This window comes from Myxine glutinosa, chromosome 1 (assembly GCF_964187855.1).
Source record: "Myxine glutinosa chromosome 1, kmMyxGlut1.1, whole genome shotgun sequence".
Taxonomy (NCBI): domain Eukaryota; kingdom Metazoa; phylum Chordata; class Myxini; order Myxiniformes; family Myxinidae; genus Myxine; species Myxine glutinosa.
In genome coordinates this window covers 363,598,418-363,621,657 of record NC_136261.1, presented here as the reverse complement: position 1 = coordinate 363,621,657, position 23,240 = coordinate 363,598,418, and the positions used below count along the sequence as shown (strand labels likewise).

The 23,240-nt window shown below is 44.2% G+C and overlaps 1 protein-coding gene across 1 annotated transcript in view; it reads left to right on the top strand.

The window, feature by feature from the left end:
- The window catches only part of LOC144888153 (uncharacterized), a gene marked incomplete at its 3' end in the record, with an annotated part of 131,072 nt that overhangs the window by 52,248 nt on the left and 55,584 nt on the right, over positions 1-23,240 (top strand). The window contains 3 exon segments of the mRNA XM_078769996.1: positions 1,834-1,957; positions 7,493-9,835; positions 14,319-14,601. Coding sequence (XP_078626122.1) covers positions 1,834-1,957; positions 7,493-9,835; positions 14,319-14,601 — 2,750 coding nt within the window.

Sequence of the window (23,240 nt, the reverse complement as noted above, 5' to 3'; positions counted from 1 at the left end):
TGTCGAACATCATTGTATGATCCTGTACAGTTTGTGGGTTGTATCCCACTTTTGTTGTGTTTGCAACACTTAATTTTTTTTGTGTTTATGGTTTTGTTTGTCTGGAGAAAGCATTCAATAGGGTTCCACGTGAAGTAGTGACATGGGCATTGAGGAAGTTAGGAGTGGAGGAATGGTTGATCAGAGTAGTGATGGCAATGTACAAAAGAGCGCGCACAGCTGCAAGGACAAAGGACGGGAACAGTGGTGAGTTTGAGGTGAAGGTGGGAGTGCATCAGGGGTCTGTACTAGTCCACTACTATTTCTAGCTGTGATGGAGTTCGTAAAGGATGGTTTACCGTGGGAATTGTTGTATGCAGATGATCTGGTGTTGATTGCAGAAAGTATGGATGGACTGAAGGAGAAGATGAACAAGTGGAAGGAATGTATGGAGATAAAAGGTCTGAAGATGAATATCGGAAAAACGAAGGTGATGGCAAGTGGTAAAGCATGTGGTGAGGTGGAAAGAACTGGGAAGTGGTCGTGTGCTGTGTGCAGGAAGGGTGTCGGAGTGAATTCCATTCAATGTACAATGTGCGCTGAGTGGGTTCATCAAAAATGTAGTGGTCTGAGAGGGTGGGTCATTAACCAGTGTGGCAGCTACATTCAAGTGTAAGGTGTGCACAGAGGGAGCTGCAGATGGAGGAAATGTTGAGTTGGATCTTGGAGACGGCGTGAAGCTGGAAGGTGTGAAAACATTTTGTTACCTAGGAGACATGCTGAATGGAGAAGGTGGATCAGACTCGGCAACGGTTGCTAGAATGAGATGTGCATGGAAGAAGTTTTGGGAACTGAGTGGCGTGCTGACGAGGAGGGCAGTGTCGTTGAAGCTGAAGGGAAAGGTGTATGCTGCATGTGTGAGAAGTGTTATGATTTATGGGAGCGAGACATGGGTAATGAACGTAGAGCAGCAAGGAAGGTTGGAAAGGGTGGAATTGCGAATGGTTCGGTGGATGTGTGGAGTATCGTTGAGAGAGAGGAAGACAAATGATGAATTGCGAAAGATGATGGGAATAGAGCCTGTGATGGATGCTGTGAAGAGAAACAGTTTGAGATGGTTTGGTCACATGTTGAGGAAGGATGAAAGTGATTGGTTGAGAAGAGTGATGGAAATGAATGTAGAAGGAAGTAGATGGGGAAGACCGAGAAAGACTTGGCTAAAGATGGTCGAAGAAGAAATGCGGGCAAGGGGGTTAACAAGGGGAGATGCAGAAAATAGGGCAAAATGGAGAAGATTGTCATGGGGACCGCAAGGCTAACCCCCGCTCTTCCAGGGAAAATGGCCTTAACATGCCTGTTGTTGTTGTTGTTGTATGGTTTTGTTTGTGTATATGTTCCTCACAATAGGAAAATCTCTATACTTTTGGAGACTGATGCATGTTTGTTGTTTCTTGAGTGCTCCATTACTTCCCATTGGAGACAAACAATGTTGAATTGTACATCAAACGACAACAATATATTCCATTTCAAGGTGGTTGACTTCGGTATCCTGAAGCAGGACATTTAAATGAACCGCATGCCTTATTTCTGGTAGTGGCCTGTAGAAATCAAACTGCTTGCCTCATCTGATTGAGCATGAAGTCCAAGCCAGCCTTTTTATCTTGACACTTTGTTTCTTTCCCATTGTGTTCCTTTCCGGGACATTGTTACCCGGTTTTGTGTTATACATACTTTCCTCATTGTGTAGGTCCACCCCTCCCAAAATCTGTTGATTTTTCACAGCCTTTAGTGTGTTTCATGATATTCTACTTTAATTTTCTTGTTGTGTTTTTTGTTTTCTATTTTTCATTGCAGTGTGCAAATTCAGAATGGAATTTTAAAAAAGAGCAAGCATAGAAGATTGCTGTTACTGTCGTTTGAGTCGGACAGCGATTTCGAACCACTTAAAAAGTGTGAAGTTGGAAAGTCTGGATTGAAGGTGTTCCTGCACTTGCTACACTCATTCACAGTTTAGTCCATTTTTGATATTTGAATGCAGTGGTATTCTGAGCAAAATAATCTGATGACTGACTAATTTGCTCAAACATTTATCTTTCCCCAATACGTGACTTCAAATAAAGTAATCACCATGCATGCACAGCAACTCTTAGCAACAACAGTCATTGTGGCATAATATATCGTGCGTTCAAGGTAATGATTGATATGTAATGCCTAAGTCACACATAGGCGGATTTGTCGGCGACTACTGGCGACTGGAAAAATCGCCACCACCCGCCGACAATCGTAATGAAACCGTAATGGACGGTCGCCTGTAGTCGTGGTTATCCTCCCCAGGTCGGCTGCAGTCGGCAAGAGCCGCAAAGGGGCCAAATATTTTTTTAAATGTTTAAAAACGGCGCGCTCAGTCGCACTCGAAAAAAATCCGCCATGCTGTCGTGATGGAACCGCCATGCTGTCGTCGGTATCCGTAATAAGAGCGTAAAGCGGCCGCAACCCAGTCGCTCATAGTCTTCCGCAATCGCCCCACCAGCTAGCACGGCAGAGATGCGAATGCCATACGGCCTTCCTGCGGCATCTTCCCGACTACGGGCCGACACTGTTGCGGCTGCATATCGACTACAGAAGAACTGCCACGTCTCCCCTGCGGCTATGGGAGACTGACGACGACAGCAGTAGGACTAGTGGCGGCCGAGTTACGGCCACTGGCGACAGAGATACGACTGCCTGGCGACTGCATTACGACATACCACGATTCCATGGCAAGACAGGATGGTGTGAGGGTCTCCGTGGAGTGAGGTCCTGTGGTGCCGACAAGGATATGGCTTTATTGTTTGGACTTGGGACTTTTGGGAACTTTATTTTTAGGACTTTGGTCCTTTGGAAACTTTATTTATGGGACTTGGGACCAGTGGAAATAATTTGTTGGACTTTATTTCCATTCTCTCTCCCTGCAGAAAAGTTTGATTATTACATTACAATGATACATCTTTATTAACTTTATTATTGTACATCAAACATCTTTATGCTTCATGTCATACATCATTGAAATGAATAAAGTGAAATGTAAAATAGAGAAATAAAGACTTAAAAAGTTGTGTGAATCGTCTCCAATCGCCGGCGGTCTTATTGCAGTCTTGCGGACGTCGGAGTAAACCGCCACCCGGCCCCAATGCAGTCGCATCCGCCATCGCCATCGCCAGTCGCATCCGCCATCGGTCGTAATCTAGCCGCCAGACTGTCGCCACGCTGCCGCCGTGCATCCGCAATGCAGTCGTCGTCGATCTTCAACAGTCGCCATCCCACTCGGGGCGTCGTCGCAATGCAGTCGCAATGTGGCCGCCTGCAGTCGCCATACTGCCGCCTGACCATATTTGACCGCCCGAAATCGCCAGTAGTCGCCGAAAAATCTTGATCGCCGGCAGTCGCCAGTAGTTGCCAAAATATCCGCCTATGTGTGACTTAGGCATAAGTCTATTTACATGAAATGTATTGGGTAAATTAATCTTGGTGATTCGTCTTCAATGCCATTATTTATTATTGTTTTTTTTTGTTTTTTTTTAGCTTTATGGCTCACCGAGCTCTGAAAAAAAAAACAAAAAAAAAAACTTGAGGGTTGTTTACCTTGAGGATTGTTTACCACTCATGATAAAGGCATTTGGGAGAGTTTGGCATATAAATACACAATGAAGGTCAGATGATACCTCTCACAGTATAGACTACATGCGACTGAGGGTGAGAGAAGTGGTGCACTGTACGTCGTACTTCCATTCCCCTTGTACACTGGCATAAAAAAAATAACAAAAATTCCACGTGGAAAAAAAAATTACATGTAAAAAATAAATAAATAATAAAAACGCTCACTCAAATTACGAGGTTTAAGTAAAACTAGAACAATGCGACTGTGTCACTAATAGGCCTCTGCATTGTCACACAACGGGTAGATGCCATCGTTCACTGTCCTAAAAATAAACAAGTTTGATTTAAATCCTTTCTGCTGTTTTCAAGTATCACATTTTCACCAGCGGTCGGTGAAGCAGTTTCAGAGAAGGGATTTTTTATATATATCGGTTTTCAAGCTAATATGGCTGCCATACCACATGACATATGACCTTAAAAAATGTATACTCTGTATATTCATGGGAAGGGGATCACGTTTGTGAAGTTTCGTGTTGATCGGATAAAGTTCATTTTTCTATCCAAGATGGCTGCCAAACCACATGACCTACGACATCATTTTCAAACTATATGGAACAGTGGTGTTGGATTTATTTTATAGACTACGGATTTTTATGTTAAGAAAATAGGCCTTTTATGTTTTGAAAAGCGGGAATTTTTTTTTTTTATGTGAAAAAATCCCGAAATATTTTTTCCCCCCGTTTTATTCATTTTTTATTATTACCAAGTTTTTCATAAATCAGTCAAAAAAAGAACAAAAAATGGTAAGCTTTTTCCTGCACAACATTAAGCACTCTGGGCTTGTAAACAGGTAAAAAATGACATTCAGGTACCTTTATTGCAATCGCATTGTTTGATAAGTAGAGGACTAGAAGAAATCGACAAGACCCTTTTAGGAACGGTTAAAGTAGGTGTTTGAAATCATTATCTTGGTAATGTTCTCCTTGGTGAGGCGGTGTCGGCGGTCGGTGAGGACGTTTCTGTAGACGGAGAAGGACCTTTCCACGTCGACGCTGACGATGGGGCAGTACCTCAAGAGGGGGATGTCGGCAAGCTTGACTCCAGCCGGCACACCAACCTCAGATCCGTGCTGATCTCCATCCAGGATCAAAGCCACTGTCCTCAGCACACCAATGTCGGGATTGCGCTGCAGTACCGCCTTGAACTTGGTGAGCAGGATCTCCTTACGGCAGCCTCGGATCTTTTCGAGCTCCTCCTTGGCCTGATCAAGGAGCTGGAAGGCCTTGGCCAGCTCCATGCCGGCCTCCTCCAGCTGCTTAAGGATCTTCGGGATGAACGACACGTGGGCATTTAAGAAGACCAAACTGAGCTTGATGTCCGCCTTTCCGAACAGGTCCTTGGCACTCCGGATTGCCATCGCGTCGTCATCGTTCAGCTGGTCCACAATGTCCTTGACGGCCTCGAAGTGCTCGGCGTAAAACACCGCGGCGTCGATCCACGTCCCCCACCGAGTCAGAATGGGCTCCGGGGGGAGAGAAAGATTGGGCTGCTGCTCCTTCCAAAGGCCAACACGCGACGCGGCTTTGACGAACACCTTCTTCGTCGTGGCAATCAGGTCGTTGACGTCCTTGAACATTTCTCGGACTGTCTCGCAGACACGGTTGAGCGCGTGGGCAACGCAAGTCACATGCAGCAAGTCCGGGAAGAGTTCCTTCAGGGCATGGCCGGCCTTGATCATATAGGCCGCGGCGTCGCTGATGAGGACCTTGAGGCACTCCAGCTTGAAATCAGGCCAAAGATAGCGCAGCGTGTCATTGACTGCGCGCACGATCTCCCCGGAGTTGGTCTTCTCCAGAAACATGCACTGGACGAGGTGGGGACGAAAGTACCCCTCCTTGGACAAGCGTCCCGCGATGATGTTGGCCACATATCGACCTGCCGAATCGGTCGTCTCGTCGACGGACAGCCAGATGGGCTGCTGTCCGAGGTCGGCACGGATCCCCGGTAAGGCCTCGTCGTAGCACTTGTCGAGGTAGTGCTTTCGAATCCAGCTTTCATCGGGGATCTGGAGAGTGATGTGCTTCTCCAGGAACGACCGGAGGGCAGGGTTTTCCAATTTCGACCATGGGATGCCAGCGGCCAGCATGGCCTGGCACAGCTCCTGAGCCACGACGTCGCACTTGTGCCTCTTTCCGCCACCAAAGTCCTCCATGGTGGCTTGCGTGACCGTCCTCTTCTTCTTCAAGGCCAAGTTGCTCTTGTGGTGGTCTCCTCGGACATGTTGGGCCAGCTCAGACTTCTGCTTCACCCAGAAAGTCTTTTCACAAGCTCGACAGAAAGCTGTGTCACTCGACACGTACTTGAAGGTGGCCCCATCGCCGCCAGCGTTGAATTCCTTCAGCCACTTGTCACGAAGAGCAGCACTCATCTTGATAGGAGACTTGTTCACACTTTGTGTACACTCTCTCACTGTAGTACACCGCCTCACTGCTGTACACGCTGGGGACGCAACGCACGCAAGTGGACACAACGTTTTGTTTTTGAGATTGATCGCAGTTAAAAATTTTGATCGCAGTTAAAAAGTTTCGAAAAAGTCTCTAATTTTTTTTTGCGTTGCCAGACATTTTCGACCAAAAAGGGCATTTTATTTTATTTTTCCCGAAAAAGGGCGAAATTTTTTTTTTCTCCGAAAATAGCAAAATAATTTTTTTGCGCGCAAAAAAGCCGTTTTATGTGAAAAAATATTTTTTATTTTTTCACATAAAAATCCGATGTGCATGGATGATATTTGTAAAATTTCGCATCGATAGGGTAAGCGGTTTCAGAGATATAATTATTTAATATTTTCTTTCAATCCAATATGGCTGCCACACTATGTGACTAATGTTTTCGTGAGCATCTTTTAATTGCCATGCCTAGTCAACGACACGTAAAGTTTTGAGTCAATCGATTTGGTGTTTTGGGAGAAGATGTTTTTTTTTAAGGTTTTCGCTTAAATCCAATATGGCTGCCAAACCATGTGACCTATGATGTCATAAGTTTAATATTTCAATACAAATGCGTCATAGATCACATGCATGCATTTTCAGATTTTTTCGGATAAGCAGTTCGATTAAAACATTTTTGGCTGCTATACCACTTCACCTATGATGTCATCATTATCATGCTTTTGTTCCCCATTGGGAGTACCTGGCAATGTGCCAAGTTTCAAATATTTCCATTCAGCGGTTTCCGAGAATTGTTTCTATTATTATTTGCGTTTAATCCAAGATTGTTGCCATACCACGTGACCTATGACATCACACTTATCATAAAAACATTCTGCATGGGTGTCACTCGTACCCTGAAAGTTTCCTCTCAATCGGACATATGGTTGCTGAGAAAAATGAGGTTTAGCCCGTACGGACTGACAACCCGAAAACATAATGCATCCGGCTACCTTCGGGGACGGAGGCATAAAATTTGTTCAGTACTTTTTCGAAGGCGTCTAGTTCAAAAAACAAGTTGAATGAGTGTAAATTGAGGACTACCTGCATCTGAATTGTTAATTTTGCTCCAGAGACTGTAGGCTAAAAGTGCCCTGATTAGCAGAAGCGAGTTGCTGAAAGCACATGCACAGCGCATGTGTGAAAGGCATCGTTTGGTACAAAGACAATTGAAAAGTCGCATATTGCATGTGTGGCCCTTGGTCCTCACAATAAACTCCATTTATACAACCCATAACCATCCAATATTCCTCCCAGGTCGTGTAATCTCTCTCCCGCCCTCCAATATTCTTGTTACTTTAATAGTGACTCATGTTGCGTCATTGTTGAAAATTCATTATCTTGTCCTATTAACCTTGTCTGATGCATAGCAAAATGACTGTTGAATGCAGAACTCGAAGAAGAGTGTGTCATCTTTTGCTAAGAATCGAAAGATGAAAAAGCGAAGAAAATCAGGCCCTGCTGTTAAGGCCTCGAAGGAGAAATGCAAGATTACATTGAATGCCAACGTGCAAATCCCAGGAAATGAGGTTCTTGTGGACAAGACACCCGACCGAGATGGCGATCAAAATAAATTGGGAAAACTTGTGACTTCAAAACGGAAAAGCCCCACCATGAAGGAGAATATTCAAGCAACGAGGAGGAAGAAAAACAATGGACAACATGCTGTTGATATAGCCGATCCAATGGTTTACAGAGATAGTTTGCCGATGGCAAGTCAAGATGCTGATGTTTTGTATCAAGAAAGTCAGGACCAAACTTTGGATGCTTCCAAAGATTGTCCTGAATTGTTAGCTTCTCAGGGTGTGAAGGACATTATCTTAAATGCTATACAAGATTCGAGGAATGTAACTATAAGACGAAAGAAAGTGAAACTTTCCAAGGAGCGTCTCTCAGTCCTCGTCCCCATGTATCCCCTGGAGTACGAAATTAAATCTTGGAAGAAACTCATTTCCAGCACTCCAAATGAAGCTGCTTGTAGTGTTCATCAGGAAACTCTTAATTCACTCTCACCTTTGTTTTTTGATTCTTCTTCCATGCTCACAAATAATTGTGCAAAAGGACAAATTGCTAGTCCATTGAGTGACTTTGTTGGTGATTCTCTGAATAGTTTATCATGCAGGTCAGCGATATCCGTAGAGGACAGCTTTTCACCGAAAAGCAATGATACCAAGGACTATTCTGTAGTTTTCTCAGTTTCCTCACCGGGTATGACGAGCCCCAATGCGTATAGCGCAAAACGTTCACGATGTGCTTCTAAAAGCGTGGCAAAAACATCCTTCAGTTCAAGGTACTTGGCAAATCGCACCAGTTTAGAAACAGAATTTTCAGAAGCAGGTGATATGCTCGCTGTCACTGAATATCACTTCCAAACATTCACTGCAAACAAAATGCGTTCAAATACGCACTCGGCAGAGTACACGAATGACCTGGACCTAGTTAAGTCATCCCCATTTTGTAAAGTGGACCAGAATGTGAAAGGGTCGCCTCGTTTCCAAAATTCTCCTGGATTCGAAAATGGACCAGATGCAAAACAACTCTGTACGTTGCCATGCACAGTCATCTTGAAAGATGTGTTTCGTTCAAAGGATCTCTCGTTAAAACATTCTCGTGCTCGTTTCAAAGGTAACAGTTCCAGCATTAGTCAAAAGACTGACCTGCAAGGGGAACGAGAAGATCAAAGAGAAATAAACCCACAACTCTCTCGAATTGAATTGAGCGCAGAGTGTGGAGTTGAGTCTGCTGTCAGTTCCAGGTACTTGGCAAATCGCATCAGTTTAGAAACAGAATTTTCAGAAACGGATGATATGCTCGCTGTCACTGAATATCGCTTCCAACCTCTCACTGTAAACCAAATGCCTTCAAACACGCACTCGGCAGAGTACAAGAATGACCCGGACCGAGTTGAGTCATCTTCATTTTGTAAAGTGGATCAGAATGTGAAAGGGTCTCCTCGATTCCAACGTGCTCCTGGATTTGTAAATGGATCGGATGCAAAACAACTCTGTCCATTGCCATGCACAGTCATCTTGAAAGATGTGTTTCGTTCAAAGGATCTCTCGTTAAAACGTTCTGGTGTTCGTTTCAAAGGTAACAGTTCCAGCATTAGTCAAAAGACTGACCTGCAAGGGACACGAGAAGATCAAAGAGAAGAAAACCCACAACTCTCTCGAATTGAATTAAGCACAGAGTGTGGAGTTGAATCTGCTGTCGGAGTGTGCAAACTCTGCAGATGTGGCAACAATAGTGGTGAAGATGGTTTGTTGCATCGGTGCCAATGCATGGGAAAAAGTGCCAAAATGGAAGAAGCATACTTTTGGCAAAATCAGCTGCATGTTTCTCTACAAACAATTCCTTGTGCAATGCAAAAGGAGCTGCGGATGTTTGGGGAGGTAACATGCAAATCTCCATTCAGGCTGGGAGAGCAGTCAGGATTACACAGTCCGGAATTTTTGGAAAAACCCTTGAAAAAAAAGGCCAATGTTTCTGGATGTCAGGATCAAAGTGCTAAAGAAATGTTTACAGACTGGTCAGGCCAAGTTGATGATGGACTTTCCCTCTGCAGTCGAGTTTCCATGATGCAATCAGAGACTACCCCACAGGCATTGGGCACTTGTCACCTCAGTGGGACAGCAGAGGAAATTGGAGATATTGTGGATGAAGAGCTGCGCTTTGACCTGTTGGATTCCAATCATGAGACACCTAATCGACGATCCAACTGTTCCTTCATGCAAGTACGTGCTTTGGGCTTTTGAGTGCTCTCCTCCCCTCAACCCCCCACCCATCACAACCTTAATCCCCTCCTTTTTGGCCACCCATCTAATTTGCTCTGTTTACAATTGAATGCCATTTAATACCTTTAAAAATACCATTTTATTATTATTCTTTGCAAACCATTTAATGTCTTCATCCTCTATCAAACTTTGTGTTATGGCAGTGTTAGGGACAGTTTGGGATTAAGGCTCAGAGAGGAAGAAGTGTTAGGAACAGTCTAGGAGTGAAACAAAAGAGTGAAAGAGAATTGCACCTGTGAAAAGGAAATCTCTAACATGTATTTATTGAAGGTGTCAGGATTATCAGAATTTGTCAAACTTTCAGTTGCCAGATTGTGCCTTGCATTTGATGGTATTGCAGTGTGTGCTTGTTGATAGACTGGTAAAGCAACTTTCTTCAGTCTTCTACAATCCTGTCTTTTCCGTTTATCCTTACACGGGATTATGTTGCTTCTCTCACGATACTCTGGTGTGTACCCCGGTTTAGAATAGGTACACCGTATCCCTGCGTGTCGTAAGAGGCGACTAAAAGGGTTGGTGTCAGGAAGGGCATCCGGCCATAAAAACATTGCCTCAAAAAGAGAACCATGACAATTACGACTACATATGGGCAGGGTACAGCCCGAAGTACCCCGTGGGGGACCCCACTCCCTCTCTTAAAAACTCAAGGTGGGGAACCCGATCGAAGCAAGGGTGGAAATCATTCCATTTATGACGACGAAACGTCTGATGCCCGACGTGGAGATCGGTTTCTGAGGTTTGGGACATGGAATGTAGGGACAATGACAGGGAGATCAGGAGAAGTGGTGGAAGTATTGGACAGAAGAAGAGTGGACATATGTTGTGCGCAGGAGACGAGATGGAAGGGAAGGCAGGCATGGACATGGTGAAGGGTAGGCAGGGACAGAAACACAAGTTTGTGTGGCAAGGGTGCCTGGAGGGGGTGAATGGTGTTGGTGTCCTGTTTTCTGATGAGTTTGTAGACAGTGTGGTGAGTGTGACTAGGGTGAGTGAAAGGTTGATGATGGTGAAAATGATGATTGGAAAGCTCTTGGTGAACATCATCTCGGGATATCCTCCGCAGGTTGGTCGGAGCGATGAAGAGAAGGACAAGTTCTGGTGTGCTATAGAGAAGCTGATGGAAAACGTGAAAGACGAGGAAGTTGTTGTGGTAGGAGGAGACCTAAATGGACATGTGGGAAGGAGTATGGATGGTTTTGAGGGAGTTCATGGAGGTTACGGATATGGTGTGAGAAATGGAGAAGGTGAAAGGATTTTGGAGTTTGCTGATAGAGCTGATTTGTTGATTTGTAATACTCGGTTCCAGAAAGAGGATAATAAGCTTGTTACATACACGTCAGGTGGGTTGACGACAACCGTTGACTACCTGCTAGGGCGTAGGCGAGATAGGGGGCACCTCCGGGACACAAAGGTGATCCCGGGGGAGGAGGCTGTTTCACAGCACCACTTGGTTGTCTGCGACATAAGGGTGAAAGGTGCGAGGAGAGCTCGGTGGGTGAAGTACCAACCGAGAATGAAGGTGTGGAGGTTGAAAGAGGTGACAGTGAGGGAGGCATTAAAAGAGAGGCTGAATATGGTAGAGGATGATGTGGTTGAGCTTGAAAGTGGTTGGATGTCAATGAAAGATAGTCTGTTGGGAGCCGTTGGTGAGGTATGTGGATGGACAAAAGGACCACCGAGGCACTCGGAAACATGGCGTTGGGATGATGAAGTTGGAAAGAAGATTGACGAGAAGAGGAAGAAGTTCAAGGAGTGGCAGAAGGCGAAGGGTATGGGGGCAGAAAAGGCAGAGCATGAAAGTTATAAGGCAGCCAAGAAGGCTGCAAATAAAAAGGTAGCAAAGGCACAGGAGGCATGTCGGAAAATGTTCGGAGAACGTTTGGATTTGGAAGAGGGTCAGAGAGCGGTGTTCAGGATTGCAAAGCAGATAGCGAAAGAGAGGTGTGATGTGATGGGGTGAGTTGCTTGAAGGATGAAGTGGGACAAATCGTTGTGGACCCAGATGGAATTGAAGGAAGATGGAAGAGATATATGGAAATGCTGTTGAATGCAGAGAATGAATGGGATGGCAACACAGAGAGTAACCCAGTTTTAGGACCGACAGAGAAGATAACCGAGGAGGAAGTTGAGGAAGCGATAAAAGCAATGAAGAGTAGAAAAGCGGGAGGGCCGACGGGAGTTGTGGGAGATATGTTGAAGGCAGCGGGAAATTGGGGTGTGAAGAGAATGACAGAGATCTGCAATCTGGTGGTCAAAGAAGGCCACATTCCAGTTGATTGGGAACTGAGTACCCTCGTCCCTCTATACAAGGGGAAAGGTGACCCTCTGGACTGTGGCTCGTATCGAGCGATAAAGTTATTGGAGCATGGAATGAAGGTATTGGAAAGGGTGTTGGAGAGGAGGATAAGGAAGAAAGTGCAGATTGACGAAATGCAGTTTGGATTTATGCCAGGAAGAGGAATGACAGACGCGCTTTTTATTGTGAGGCAGTTGCAGGAGAATTATATGTAGAAGAGGAAGAAGTTGTTTCTTGGGTTTGTTGATCTGGAGAAAGCATTCGATAGGGTTCCACGTGAAGTAGTGACATGGGCATTGAGGAAGTTAGGAGTGGAGGAATGGTTGATCAGAGTGGTGATGGCAATGTACAAAAGAGCGCGCACAGCTGCAAGGACGAAGGACGGGAACAGTGGTGAGTTTGAGGTGAAGGTGGGAGTGCATCAGGGGTCGGTACTACGTCCACTACTATTTGTAGCTGTGATGGAGTTGCTGGCTCGGAACATAAAGGAGGGCTTACCGTGGGAGTTGTTGTATGCAGATGATCTGGTGTTGATTGCAGAAAGTATGGATGGACTGAAGGAGAAGATGAACAAGTGGAAGGAATGTATGGAGACAAAAGGTCTGAAGGTGAATATTGGAAAAACGAAGGTGATGGCAAGTGGTAAAGCATGTGGTGAGGTGGAAAGAACTGGGAAGTGGCCGTGTGCTGTGTGGAGGAAGGGTGTCGGAGTGAACTCCATTGAATGTACAATGTGCGCCGAGTGGGTTCATCAAAAATGTAGTGGTCTGAGAGGGTCATTATTAACCAGTGTGGCAGCTACATTCAAGTGTAAGGTGTGCATAGAGGGAGCTGCAGATGGAGGAAATGTTGAGTTGGATCTTGGAGACGGCGTGAAGCTGGAAGGTGTGAAAACATTTTGTTACCTAGGTGACATGCTGAATGGAGAAGGTGGATCAGACTCGGCAACGGTTGCTCGAGTGATGGAAGAAGTTTCGGGAACTGAGTGGCGTGCTGACGAGGAGGGGAGTGTCATTGAAGCTGAAGGGAAAGGTGTATGCTGCATGTGTGAGAAGTGTTATGATTTATGGGAGTGAGACCTGGTTAATGAACGTAGAGCAGCAACGAAGGCTGGAAAGTGTGGAAATGCGAATGGTTCGGTGGATGTGTGGAGTATCGTTGAGAGAGAGGAAGACAAATGATGAATTGCGAAAGATGATGGGAATAGAGCCTGTGATTGATGCTGTGAAGAGAAACAGGTTGAGATGGTTTGGTCATGTGTTGAGGAAGGATGAAAGTGACTGGTTGAGAAGAGTGATGGAAATGAATGTAGAAGGAAGTAGAGGATGGGGAAGACCGAGAAAGACTTGGCTAAAGATGGTCGAAGAAGAAATGCGGGCAAGGGGGTTAACAAGGGGGAGATGCAGAAAATAGGGCAAAATGGAGAACATTGTCATGGGGACCGCAAGGCTAACCCCCGCTCTTGCAGGGAAAATGGCCTTAAAATGCCTGTTGTTGTTGTTGTCTCACGATACTCCTTCAACGACCAAGTTGGACTCGAAGCTGTGGTTTGATACATGACATGAAATCCACCGATTGGACATTTGATCTTCGTTTTTAATTTTCGTCTGAATTACCACTGGTTAACTAAACCTCTTGGTATAAAAAAAAAAAAAGGTAATTGGGTATGGTGGTGGATTGGTGGCGTGTACATCAGATTGGCATCCCAGGGATTGAGGTTAAACCCAGCTGAAAATAGAAGTGTTGACTTGGATCTTTAGCTTCTGGAAATGGGGCTAGCCCCATGTCAATTTTGTATTGTTCCGAAGACCCTGTTTGGCTCATTTATGATCTCGGATTGGATAGTGTACCTGTCCCCTCCTGCTCTGGTCTACATGTGATGCCAGTCCACACTAGTTGACCCATGATGCTCTGAGAACAGCTCGGGTGTGCACTGAGATGATACATATTGCAGCATCACCCAAGAAGAAAAGGTTTAATGTTTCTACTGGGGATCTGTCCAATGAAAACATGGTTGTTTTTTTGGGGGGTTATTTATTGTTTTTGTTTTTTTGTTTTTTCTCATGCATGCCAGTGCTCATTTTAAACTGTTCTCTTGAACCTGAAATCTGTTTTATTTACTTTCAGGATGGTACGCTTCAAAGAGCGGAATCGTGCCACCGGAAATCTCAACTAGCAGTGCCCAAAGTCACTCCACGATCCTGGGTGCTTCAGAAGTGTTTAAGTTTTTATCATGAGGCCATAAATCGTGAGGGTTCACCATCAACGCCTGTCCAGCCTAAATCTTCTGCGTCCAAGTTATTTGCTAGCTCATTGCCACCATCAGTCAGCCGTGTGGAGTTTGGCTCTTCAAAATGCCAACAATGGTCTCGTTTCACATCCCGCTTGACTGCATGTCGACGAAAGACTGGTAGGTACCGGTTTGTGTATGTGCACCGTTTTGATTGCAAACATGTCAGACTTCTGCCAGTTGGTGGATTTGTAGGTTAAATTCAAACTAGAACAACACTCAACATCACGACGTCAACCGATATGCCTCCGCCCTCATTATTACATCATTATAATACTTGTACCAAGTTTGCTTTAAATCCATTCAGCTGTTCTCAAGTTATCACATTTTTACCTGACATGACCTCTGACGTTTGACCTTGGGACCCCAAAATCTAATCAGCTAATCTTTACATCATTATACATGTGTGTGCCAAGTTTGAATTGGATCACTTCAACCGTTCTCAAGTTATAGACCTATTACAGATTTTGACTTTGACCTTTGACCCCAGAGTCTAATGAGTTCATCTCTACATCATTATACATACCTGTATAGTCTAGTAGGAAGACTAGGTCCCCCTGCACCCCCCGGAGATATACTTCTAATCAGTGTTTCTAGATTGGAAAAAATGTGTAGAAAATGACTAGCTATGGCCCCAAGCTGAAAAAATGTCCCACATACCATTTTTATGCAAATTACTGCTGCAAATTTTATGCAAAATTATGCAAATTTTATGCAAATTTTTGATGAGGAGTAGAGTTGAGGGGTCTTTGAGGGCTTCATCGAGGTGCTCTCGGTTGCAAGACTGGGTCATTCTGAGAAGCACAGCAGGGTCAGAGATCATGATGTTCTCCTCCTCAGTGAATCTCTCCATCAACAGCCTCTCCATTGCCTCACACACTGTTTTGAGGCAAAAGAGGGACTTTGCGTAGGCCTTTCCACTGAGAACACCTTTGAGAGATCCACTTGTTACTAGTTGTGCCTCAAAGAGAATCTCTGCATATCCAGAACCACGCATCTTGTGTCCAGTGAGCATCCCGATGTAGTTCATGGATGTGTGGAAGGGTCCAATCGTTACTACATGACTAGCAAATTCATTTGGCCAGCGCCAGATGATGGGAAGGGCTTTCATGCAGACACCCAGATCAAATGTATTCAGGACCCATCTCTGACCCACCTCAGCAGTTGCTGCCTCGGAACGCTTCAGTAGCTCACGAACAACTGCGTTGTCTGTGATCGGTCTGTGCCTGGTGCCTGCATGGCATGGCAATGGCCTGCAGCCTGTGCCTGGGCTAGGGGGTTTCACCTCTGCAACTGGTTCTCCCCCACCCAGCAAATCAACAGTCGACTACTGCACGCCTATCCACCAACCGATCACAGACAACGCAGTTGTTCGTGAGCTACTGAAGCGTTCCGAGGCAGCAACTGCTGAGGTGGGTCAGAGATGGGTCCTGAATACATTTGATCTGGGTGTCTGCATGAAAGCCCTTCCCATCATCTGGCGCTGGCCAAATGAATTTGCTAGTCATGTAGTAACGATTGGACCCTTCCACACATCCATGAACTACATCGGGATGCTCACTGGACACAAGATGCGTGGTTCTGGATATGCAGAGATTCTCTTTGAGGCACAACTAGTAACAAGTGGATCTCTCAAAGGTGTTCTCAGTGGAAAGGCCTACGCAAAGTCCCTCTTTTGCCTCAAAACAGTGTGTGAGGCAATGGAGAGGCTGTTGATGGAGAGATTCACTGAGGAGGAGAACATCATGATCTCTGACCCTGCTGTGCTTCTCAGAATGACCCAGTCTTGCAACCGAGAGCACCTCGATGAAGCCCTCAAAGACCCCTCAACTCTACTCCTCATCAAAAATTTGCATAAAATTTGCATAATTTTGCATAAAATTTGCAGCAGTAATTTGCATAAAAATGGTATGTGGGACATTTTTTCAGCTTGGGGCCATAGCTAGTCATTTTCTACACATTTTTTCCAATCTAGAAACACTGATTAGAAGTATATCTCCGGGGGGTGCAGGGGGACCTAGTCTTCCTACTAGACTAGTATCAAGTTTGAATTGCATCACTTCAGCCGTTCTCAAGTTATAGACATATTACAGACTTTGACCTCTGACCTCTTGACCCCAAAATCTAAACAGTTCATCTTTGCATCATTCTACATAAGTGTAACGAATTTGGGCAGAATCCCATTGCTGGTTCACAGGTTATCGCGATAACAGGATTTTTACCTAACCTGACCTTTTGCCTTTGACCTCATGACCCCAAAATCGAATCGGTGCATCTTTATTTCATTATACATACCTGCACAATGTTTGACTAAGATCCCTTCAGCCGTTCTGAAGTTATTGCGGTAACGAAAATGTATCACTGATGGATGGATGGATGGATGGACGGACGGACAACCTGAACACATGTCTCCGCCGACTTCGTCAACGGAGGCATAAAAATGATGAACGACCAGTTAAAAAAATACAATTCTTCCCACTGATACTATTAGTTACCTCCGCCACCGAAGTTGTTTCGGAAGTTATGTTTTCACCCCTGTCTGTTTGTTTGCTTACTACTTGCAGGCGGGAAATTGAAGATTCAAAAGTAGAGTACAGTATATTAGTTGGTCTGGTCTGTCATTCTGTTCGTCTTTGTTTGTTTGTTTGTATGTATGTCAATTGCTTTTTTACTTCGATCTTCATGAAACGTAACCACCCGGTATAGGTCGTGACAAGCTGGAAGCCTATATGTTGGTTTTGAGGTCAAAAGGTCAAGGTCACAAATAGTGAACTTTCAATGTTTTTTATATTTTTTTATTTTAATGTAGGAGGCTCCAGGCACAGACTATGTCGTCCTCATCGAGGCCAGGCCAAATAAAAGAGCTGCATTGATAGAAAAGTAAAGAAGGAGAGAATAGTCTTCGAGTTTTTGAGAAAGCAGAGAATCTGCTTTTTGAAAAGGGGAAGATCATAAGTGTTTGGAAAGACATGTGAAGGTAAAGAGTTGCAGAGTTTGGCAGTGGAGGGGAAGAAACAAACATCATAACGGCCCACCCTTGAGTTGCCAATGGCCACACAATAATCATGAGATGTAGTGGCTTGTCGAGTAATCCGTGGTCTCGCTAATGGCGGAGGTATACAGGCAGCAAGTTCTTGGGAGCAAAAACCGAAGTAATATCTGCAGAAAAGAGAAAGAGAGCCAACTTTGCGACGTAATTTGAGCGGGCCAAGTTTTGAGGTCAGATTGGGAGAGTTGATAAGTCGAATTACTTTTAATTCAATTCTGTCCAGTAAGTATGTGGAACAAGAACCTCCCCGATGTGAGAGCAGTACTCTACAAGGACGAATCAATCCTTTATATAGTTGAAGCAACTGTTGAGAGGAGAAGAATCTTCGACATCTGAACAGGACTCCCAGTTTCTTCGAGGCAGATTTAGCTATTTGTGTAATGTGTGGATAAATGTCCACACCAATGTCCATCCACACCATGTGTGGATGTGTGTGTCTGTTTGTGTCTGTCTGTCTGTATCTGTCTGTGTCAGCTCTATTACGAGCCTTAGCCCAAGTACGAGGGGCAGTCAATAAGTAACCTTAAAATATTTTTCACAACTTGTTTATTGCATGTACGTGTGTAACAACTGTTATTTTTCAACCTGATCTTCATTGCGTTCGATGCATTTTTTTTCCCGTGCTTTACTAAGGCCTGGATTCCTCTAGAAAAAAAATATATATATTTTGGCTGCTTTTGTCACCATTCGTGGACTGCCTCTTGGACTTCTTCATTGGATAGGAAAGTGGTTCCACCAAGCACCTCTTTAAGTGGCCCAAAGATGTGGTAATCCGAAGGGCGAGGTCTGGCAAGTAGGGTGGATGAGGAAGACACTCAAAATGCAGGTCCTCGATTGATGCAGCTGTAGCATGGGCAGTATAGGGCCAAGCATTGTCATGCTGCAGCAAAACACAGGTTGTGAGTAGTCCACGATGTTTTGATCTGATTGCTGGTTTCAGATGATTTTAAGGAGGTCTCAGTATGATGCACTGGTGACTGGTCCCTCTGGGCATGTAATGCTCTATAAGTGGGCCTCGGCTAACCCAGAAGAGCATCAGCATCACTTTTCCAGTGGATGGCTGTGTATGGAATTTTTTGGGCTTGGGTGAAGTTGAATGGCACCACTCTTTGGCACCACCCTCTTCTTTTCTGGCTGAAAGTAGTGTACCCAGCTTTCATCTCCAGTCACTACACGCTGTAAGAAAGCGTCGCCTTCTGTTTCCTAACGTCGCAGAAGTTCTTCACATGCGTCCACTTGCCGTTCTTTCAGTTCGGGTGTGAGTTGTCCAGGCACCCACCTTGCAGAGACTTTGTGGAACCCCAGCATGTTGTGAATGATATGGTGTGCTGAACCATGGCTAATGTTCAATTCGGAGACCGCTTCATCCAGTGCAATGGGACGGTTTTCCCTTAGCACTCACTCAACTCTTGCAACCATTTCTGGTATGTCGGCTGTGTGAGGCTGGCCCGAGCGAGCAGCATCTGCCACATTGGACACTCCACTTTTAAACTTCCTGTCCCAGTCGTATACCTGCTGCAGCAATAAACATGCGTCACCATATTGCATCTTCATTCTACGATGGATTTCACTGGGATTCACACCCTCACTTCCCAAGAAATGGATGACAGAACGTTGCTCCTCTCTGGTGCATGCTTCTATGGGAGCCGCCATCTTGGAACTGCTCTACTGACGTCATACGCTCAATGTTGCCAGATCCAAATTAGGCAAAACATGATTCTTACCCATATATATAACATATGTCGTAGACAACATAACACACATTACATTCTCAAATTTATATTGCCATTTTAAGGTTACTTATTGACTGACCCTCGTATTACAAAAAAGTATTGTCAGGTTCGTAGCCGATGAAGACCAGCCTTGGACAGATAGCCGAACGTTGCTTTAACTCCGAGGTGTATTTCAAAACTTGGCGGGATTATCTTTTCGCACGCGTGGGAAAGGCCTGAAGCCTAATCTGATCGGATGGCCGCCACAGGGTTTTTATTCCTCAAACCCACAAAAGAGTAAATGGACACAACACACAAAAGTAAGATGCAACAAATAATGAATTTAATGAAATAAAACAATGAGGTAAAAATGAATGTTGAAGTAAAAACGAAATCCTAATTTAACACGTCTCCATTCAGACACACGAAACAGACAAGGGAATGATTTAAGAAAATCCTCCCCTTTGATTTGGCACTCAGCTTTGTGGTCTCCACAAGTACTTTGATGGGATCGGCCGCAGAGGACCACGCGTCGAAGCACCCGAACAATGGCGCCCGTCAAGCACACCGAGCCATGCAGCAGGCAGCCAAACACCCCCCCACCCCCTCCGTTCAGAGAGAGAGAGAGAGAAAAAGAAAAAAGAAAAAAAAGAGAGAAAGAGAAAAAAAGAGAGAAAGAAACCGCTTCTTCCTCTCCTTCCTCTCCATGATTCCGCACGAGCTAGGGACAAAGAACAAAAGCAACCGCCTGATCCGATCGCCAGAACCAAGGAGAGTCAAAAAATGTGACCGTTTGCCACACACGCCAGGACCAAGAGGGAGCGAGGGGGGATGCATCCTCCTTTGTCCTTCGCTGACGTCACTCCCCGTCCATTCCTGACGTCCCATTACATCATCTCATGGCTCCCTAACCAGTCACAAAGCTCGGGGCGTGGTTTCCCCGTTACGAGTCATCAAGGTGGAGTCTAGCCGCCGTTCGGGATGTTCGGCTGGGCGGGGTTTACAGGCCTGCGGATTTCACGGAAATGATCGTTACCAGTAGCGTGTCGGTAACGTGATAGCAAAAACACGGAACCGAAAGTACGTTTCCCATCGCAGAAAGGCAGTGTAAGGCAAAAAGATGTATTTACCTTCACGTGTGATTTTCAGCTAACTATTTTAGAAGTTGAGTTTTATTTCCAACCAAATTAGGCGGGCAAAGCAGATAGCATGTAGTTTCCCACATTCAGGTTCGCGATATGACTTCCGCTTTGACGGACATGCGCATCGGTCTAAATCACAGACTTCCTTTTCACAATGGCATCCGTTGCTAAGCGAAAAAACCCCCGAAAATGTCGCCTTAAAAACATTACGAAAATGTTCATTCAGCGACGATTTTGAAGCGGATTGCGATGGGGAAGGCTTGGTCACATTGCTTTGCTGCAAAGTATGTGCTACTCATTACACAGACATATGGAAGGAGGCATCGCGCCGGGGCATAAGCGGTCCACCACTGACGGCGATTGTAAACTACGTGAACGGCGTGACCTATGTTCACAAGGTAAAGGGAGACACTGACAACCGAACCTGCTGCAGTACATTTGTTCCAATCCAGAATTTATTTAACAAATACTTAGGCCTATATCAGTACTGGGTAGGCCTATATTACTTTGCGAAACGCAAATAATTTCAATATTAAAACATAAAGATTGATAACAGTTTACAACAACAATAGTCCATAAATAATAAATAAATACAATATCATTGACATTTTAAAAATGAACGAAAATTTAATAATATTAATTTATTAATTTTAAAACGGGATAAGCCCATCAAATTGACAGAATTTGCTCTTCTCTGGTAATAAACATCAACCTCAATAATGAACATGCGTTAATTACATTGCATACATGTAAATGACAGGATTTATTATGGGAGACTACATTTTTAATTTTGTATTACAAATGTTTTGCTTTACAAATTCTAAAGGAAAAAAAAAAAAAATCGTTTCCCATTAGGTTTGGGCACGGAACCGGAATTTTGTTTCCCATCGGTTCCCATAAACTTAAATCACGAAACCGAAAAACGGTTACCGATGAGATCTGAAATCCCCAGGCCTGGGTTTACTTACTGACCAGAAAATGTTCGGGTACTCCCTGCGATTGTGGTTGTTGTAATGGCAGCCCTTTTTGATAAAAATAAAAGGTAGGGGAAATCACAGGAGGGCAATTACACACTGGGGATTATCCTTAAGCCCTACCTAATTAGCAAAGCTCCACCCCTCAAATGGAGACACGTATACAATGTTACTCTATACAGATTCCCTACTTTGTTACATCGAGGTTCTTCTTCGCATCACACGGTCCATGTTAATTTACACAATCCTGCCTTTCCTATGAGATTCATCTCTACCCCCACAAACGTAACAGTATATATATATATATACAGTGAACCCTCGTTTATCGCGGGGGTTACGTTCCAGAACCCCCCGCGATAAACGAAAATCCGCGAAGTAGCGACCATATTTATTTATTTTTTTTATATATATTTTAAAGCATTATGAACTCCCCACACTCTTATTAACCTTTCCCATACTCTTATAAACACTTCCTATACTCTTAAACACTTTTTACACTCTTAAACATACGTAATTTTAACAACATATAAAATTCTAATGGGTACTCACCATTGAAGATACTGTAGCTACCCATGGGTTCCCCAAGCAAGACCAGCATCAGAATCTCCTTGCTCCAGCCGGTGACGTCACCGGCGGGGATTCCCGGCGCGAGAGTGGCTGGTCACGTGACCGCTAAAGCGTGCCGCGCTTTGCGGGTATAATCAGCTACACCTGTTGATCACGTGACCACCGATTCACCGAAGCACGCCACGCTTGAGAGGCGTGGCTTTCGGTTTCTGGTTGTGCTTTATAATGCAGCCCGATAAATGGGCTTTTCAGTGTTCCCGAGTTGGTTTTGAGAATAAATATCTTCTCGGACGAGTTTGTGTCTTGCCCGTCATTTCGTCCGTATCAAGCAAGAGCCCCGGCTCTTCAATACTACAACTTGCGTGATGAAGATGATGATGAATTAGCTGTGCAGTACTGATGACGATGAAGGTGATGACGATGATGAATGTACTGGCGTTTTCCATACGCATGACTCTTTGTCTACCCTTCTACTGTACACTATGTACAGTATTTTATTTCTTGTAATATGTTTTAAATACTGTATTTTTCTTATTTCTTTACGTTTTTTAATTTTTTAGGCTAGAAAATGCTTATTTTACCACAAAAATATTTAAAATAATAGTATATAAAAATACATTTATACCGCAAAATCCCGCGATATAGCGAAAAATCCGCGATATAATTTTACATATACTAGCGAGAAAAAACCGCGATGTACCCAATCCGCGAAAAGTGAACCGCGATATAGCGAGGGATGACTGTATATATATATATATATATATATATATATATATATATATATATATATATATATATATATATATATATATATATATATATATATATATATATATATATATATATATATATATATATATATATATATATATATATATATATATATATATATATACATATACATATATATATACATATACATACAGTGAAACCTTGACTTACGAGTTTAATTCGTTCTGTGACCGAGCTCGTAACTCAATTTGCTCGTTTCTCAAATCAAATTTCCCCATTAAAATGCATTGAAATGCTATTAATCCGTTCCAGCCCGCCAAAAACCACGCCAATTTTTTTTTAAATATGCAGTATATATAAAAATATCTCGCGCTTTATATTTCACCTGTATGCAGCATACAAGTTGGCAGGATGGCCTGGACTGGAGGTACGCACACTTGACTCTAAACTGTCCAGCCTGGGTTTGAATCCCGACCCAGCTATAACCTGTCATGTCGGTGTTTCACAGGCAGGGTGATTCATCAATGTGTGTACCGCTAAACTGGGCGCCCCGTTTGCGTCCCATTAGTTGTTGGATGTTAAG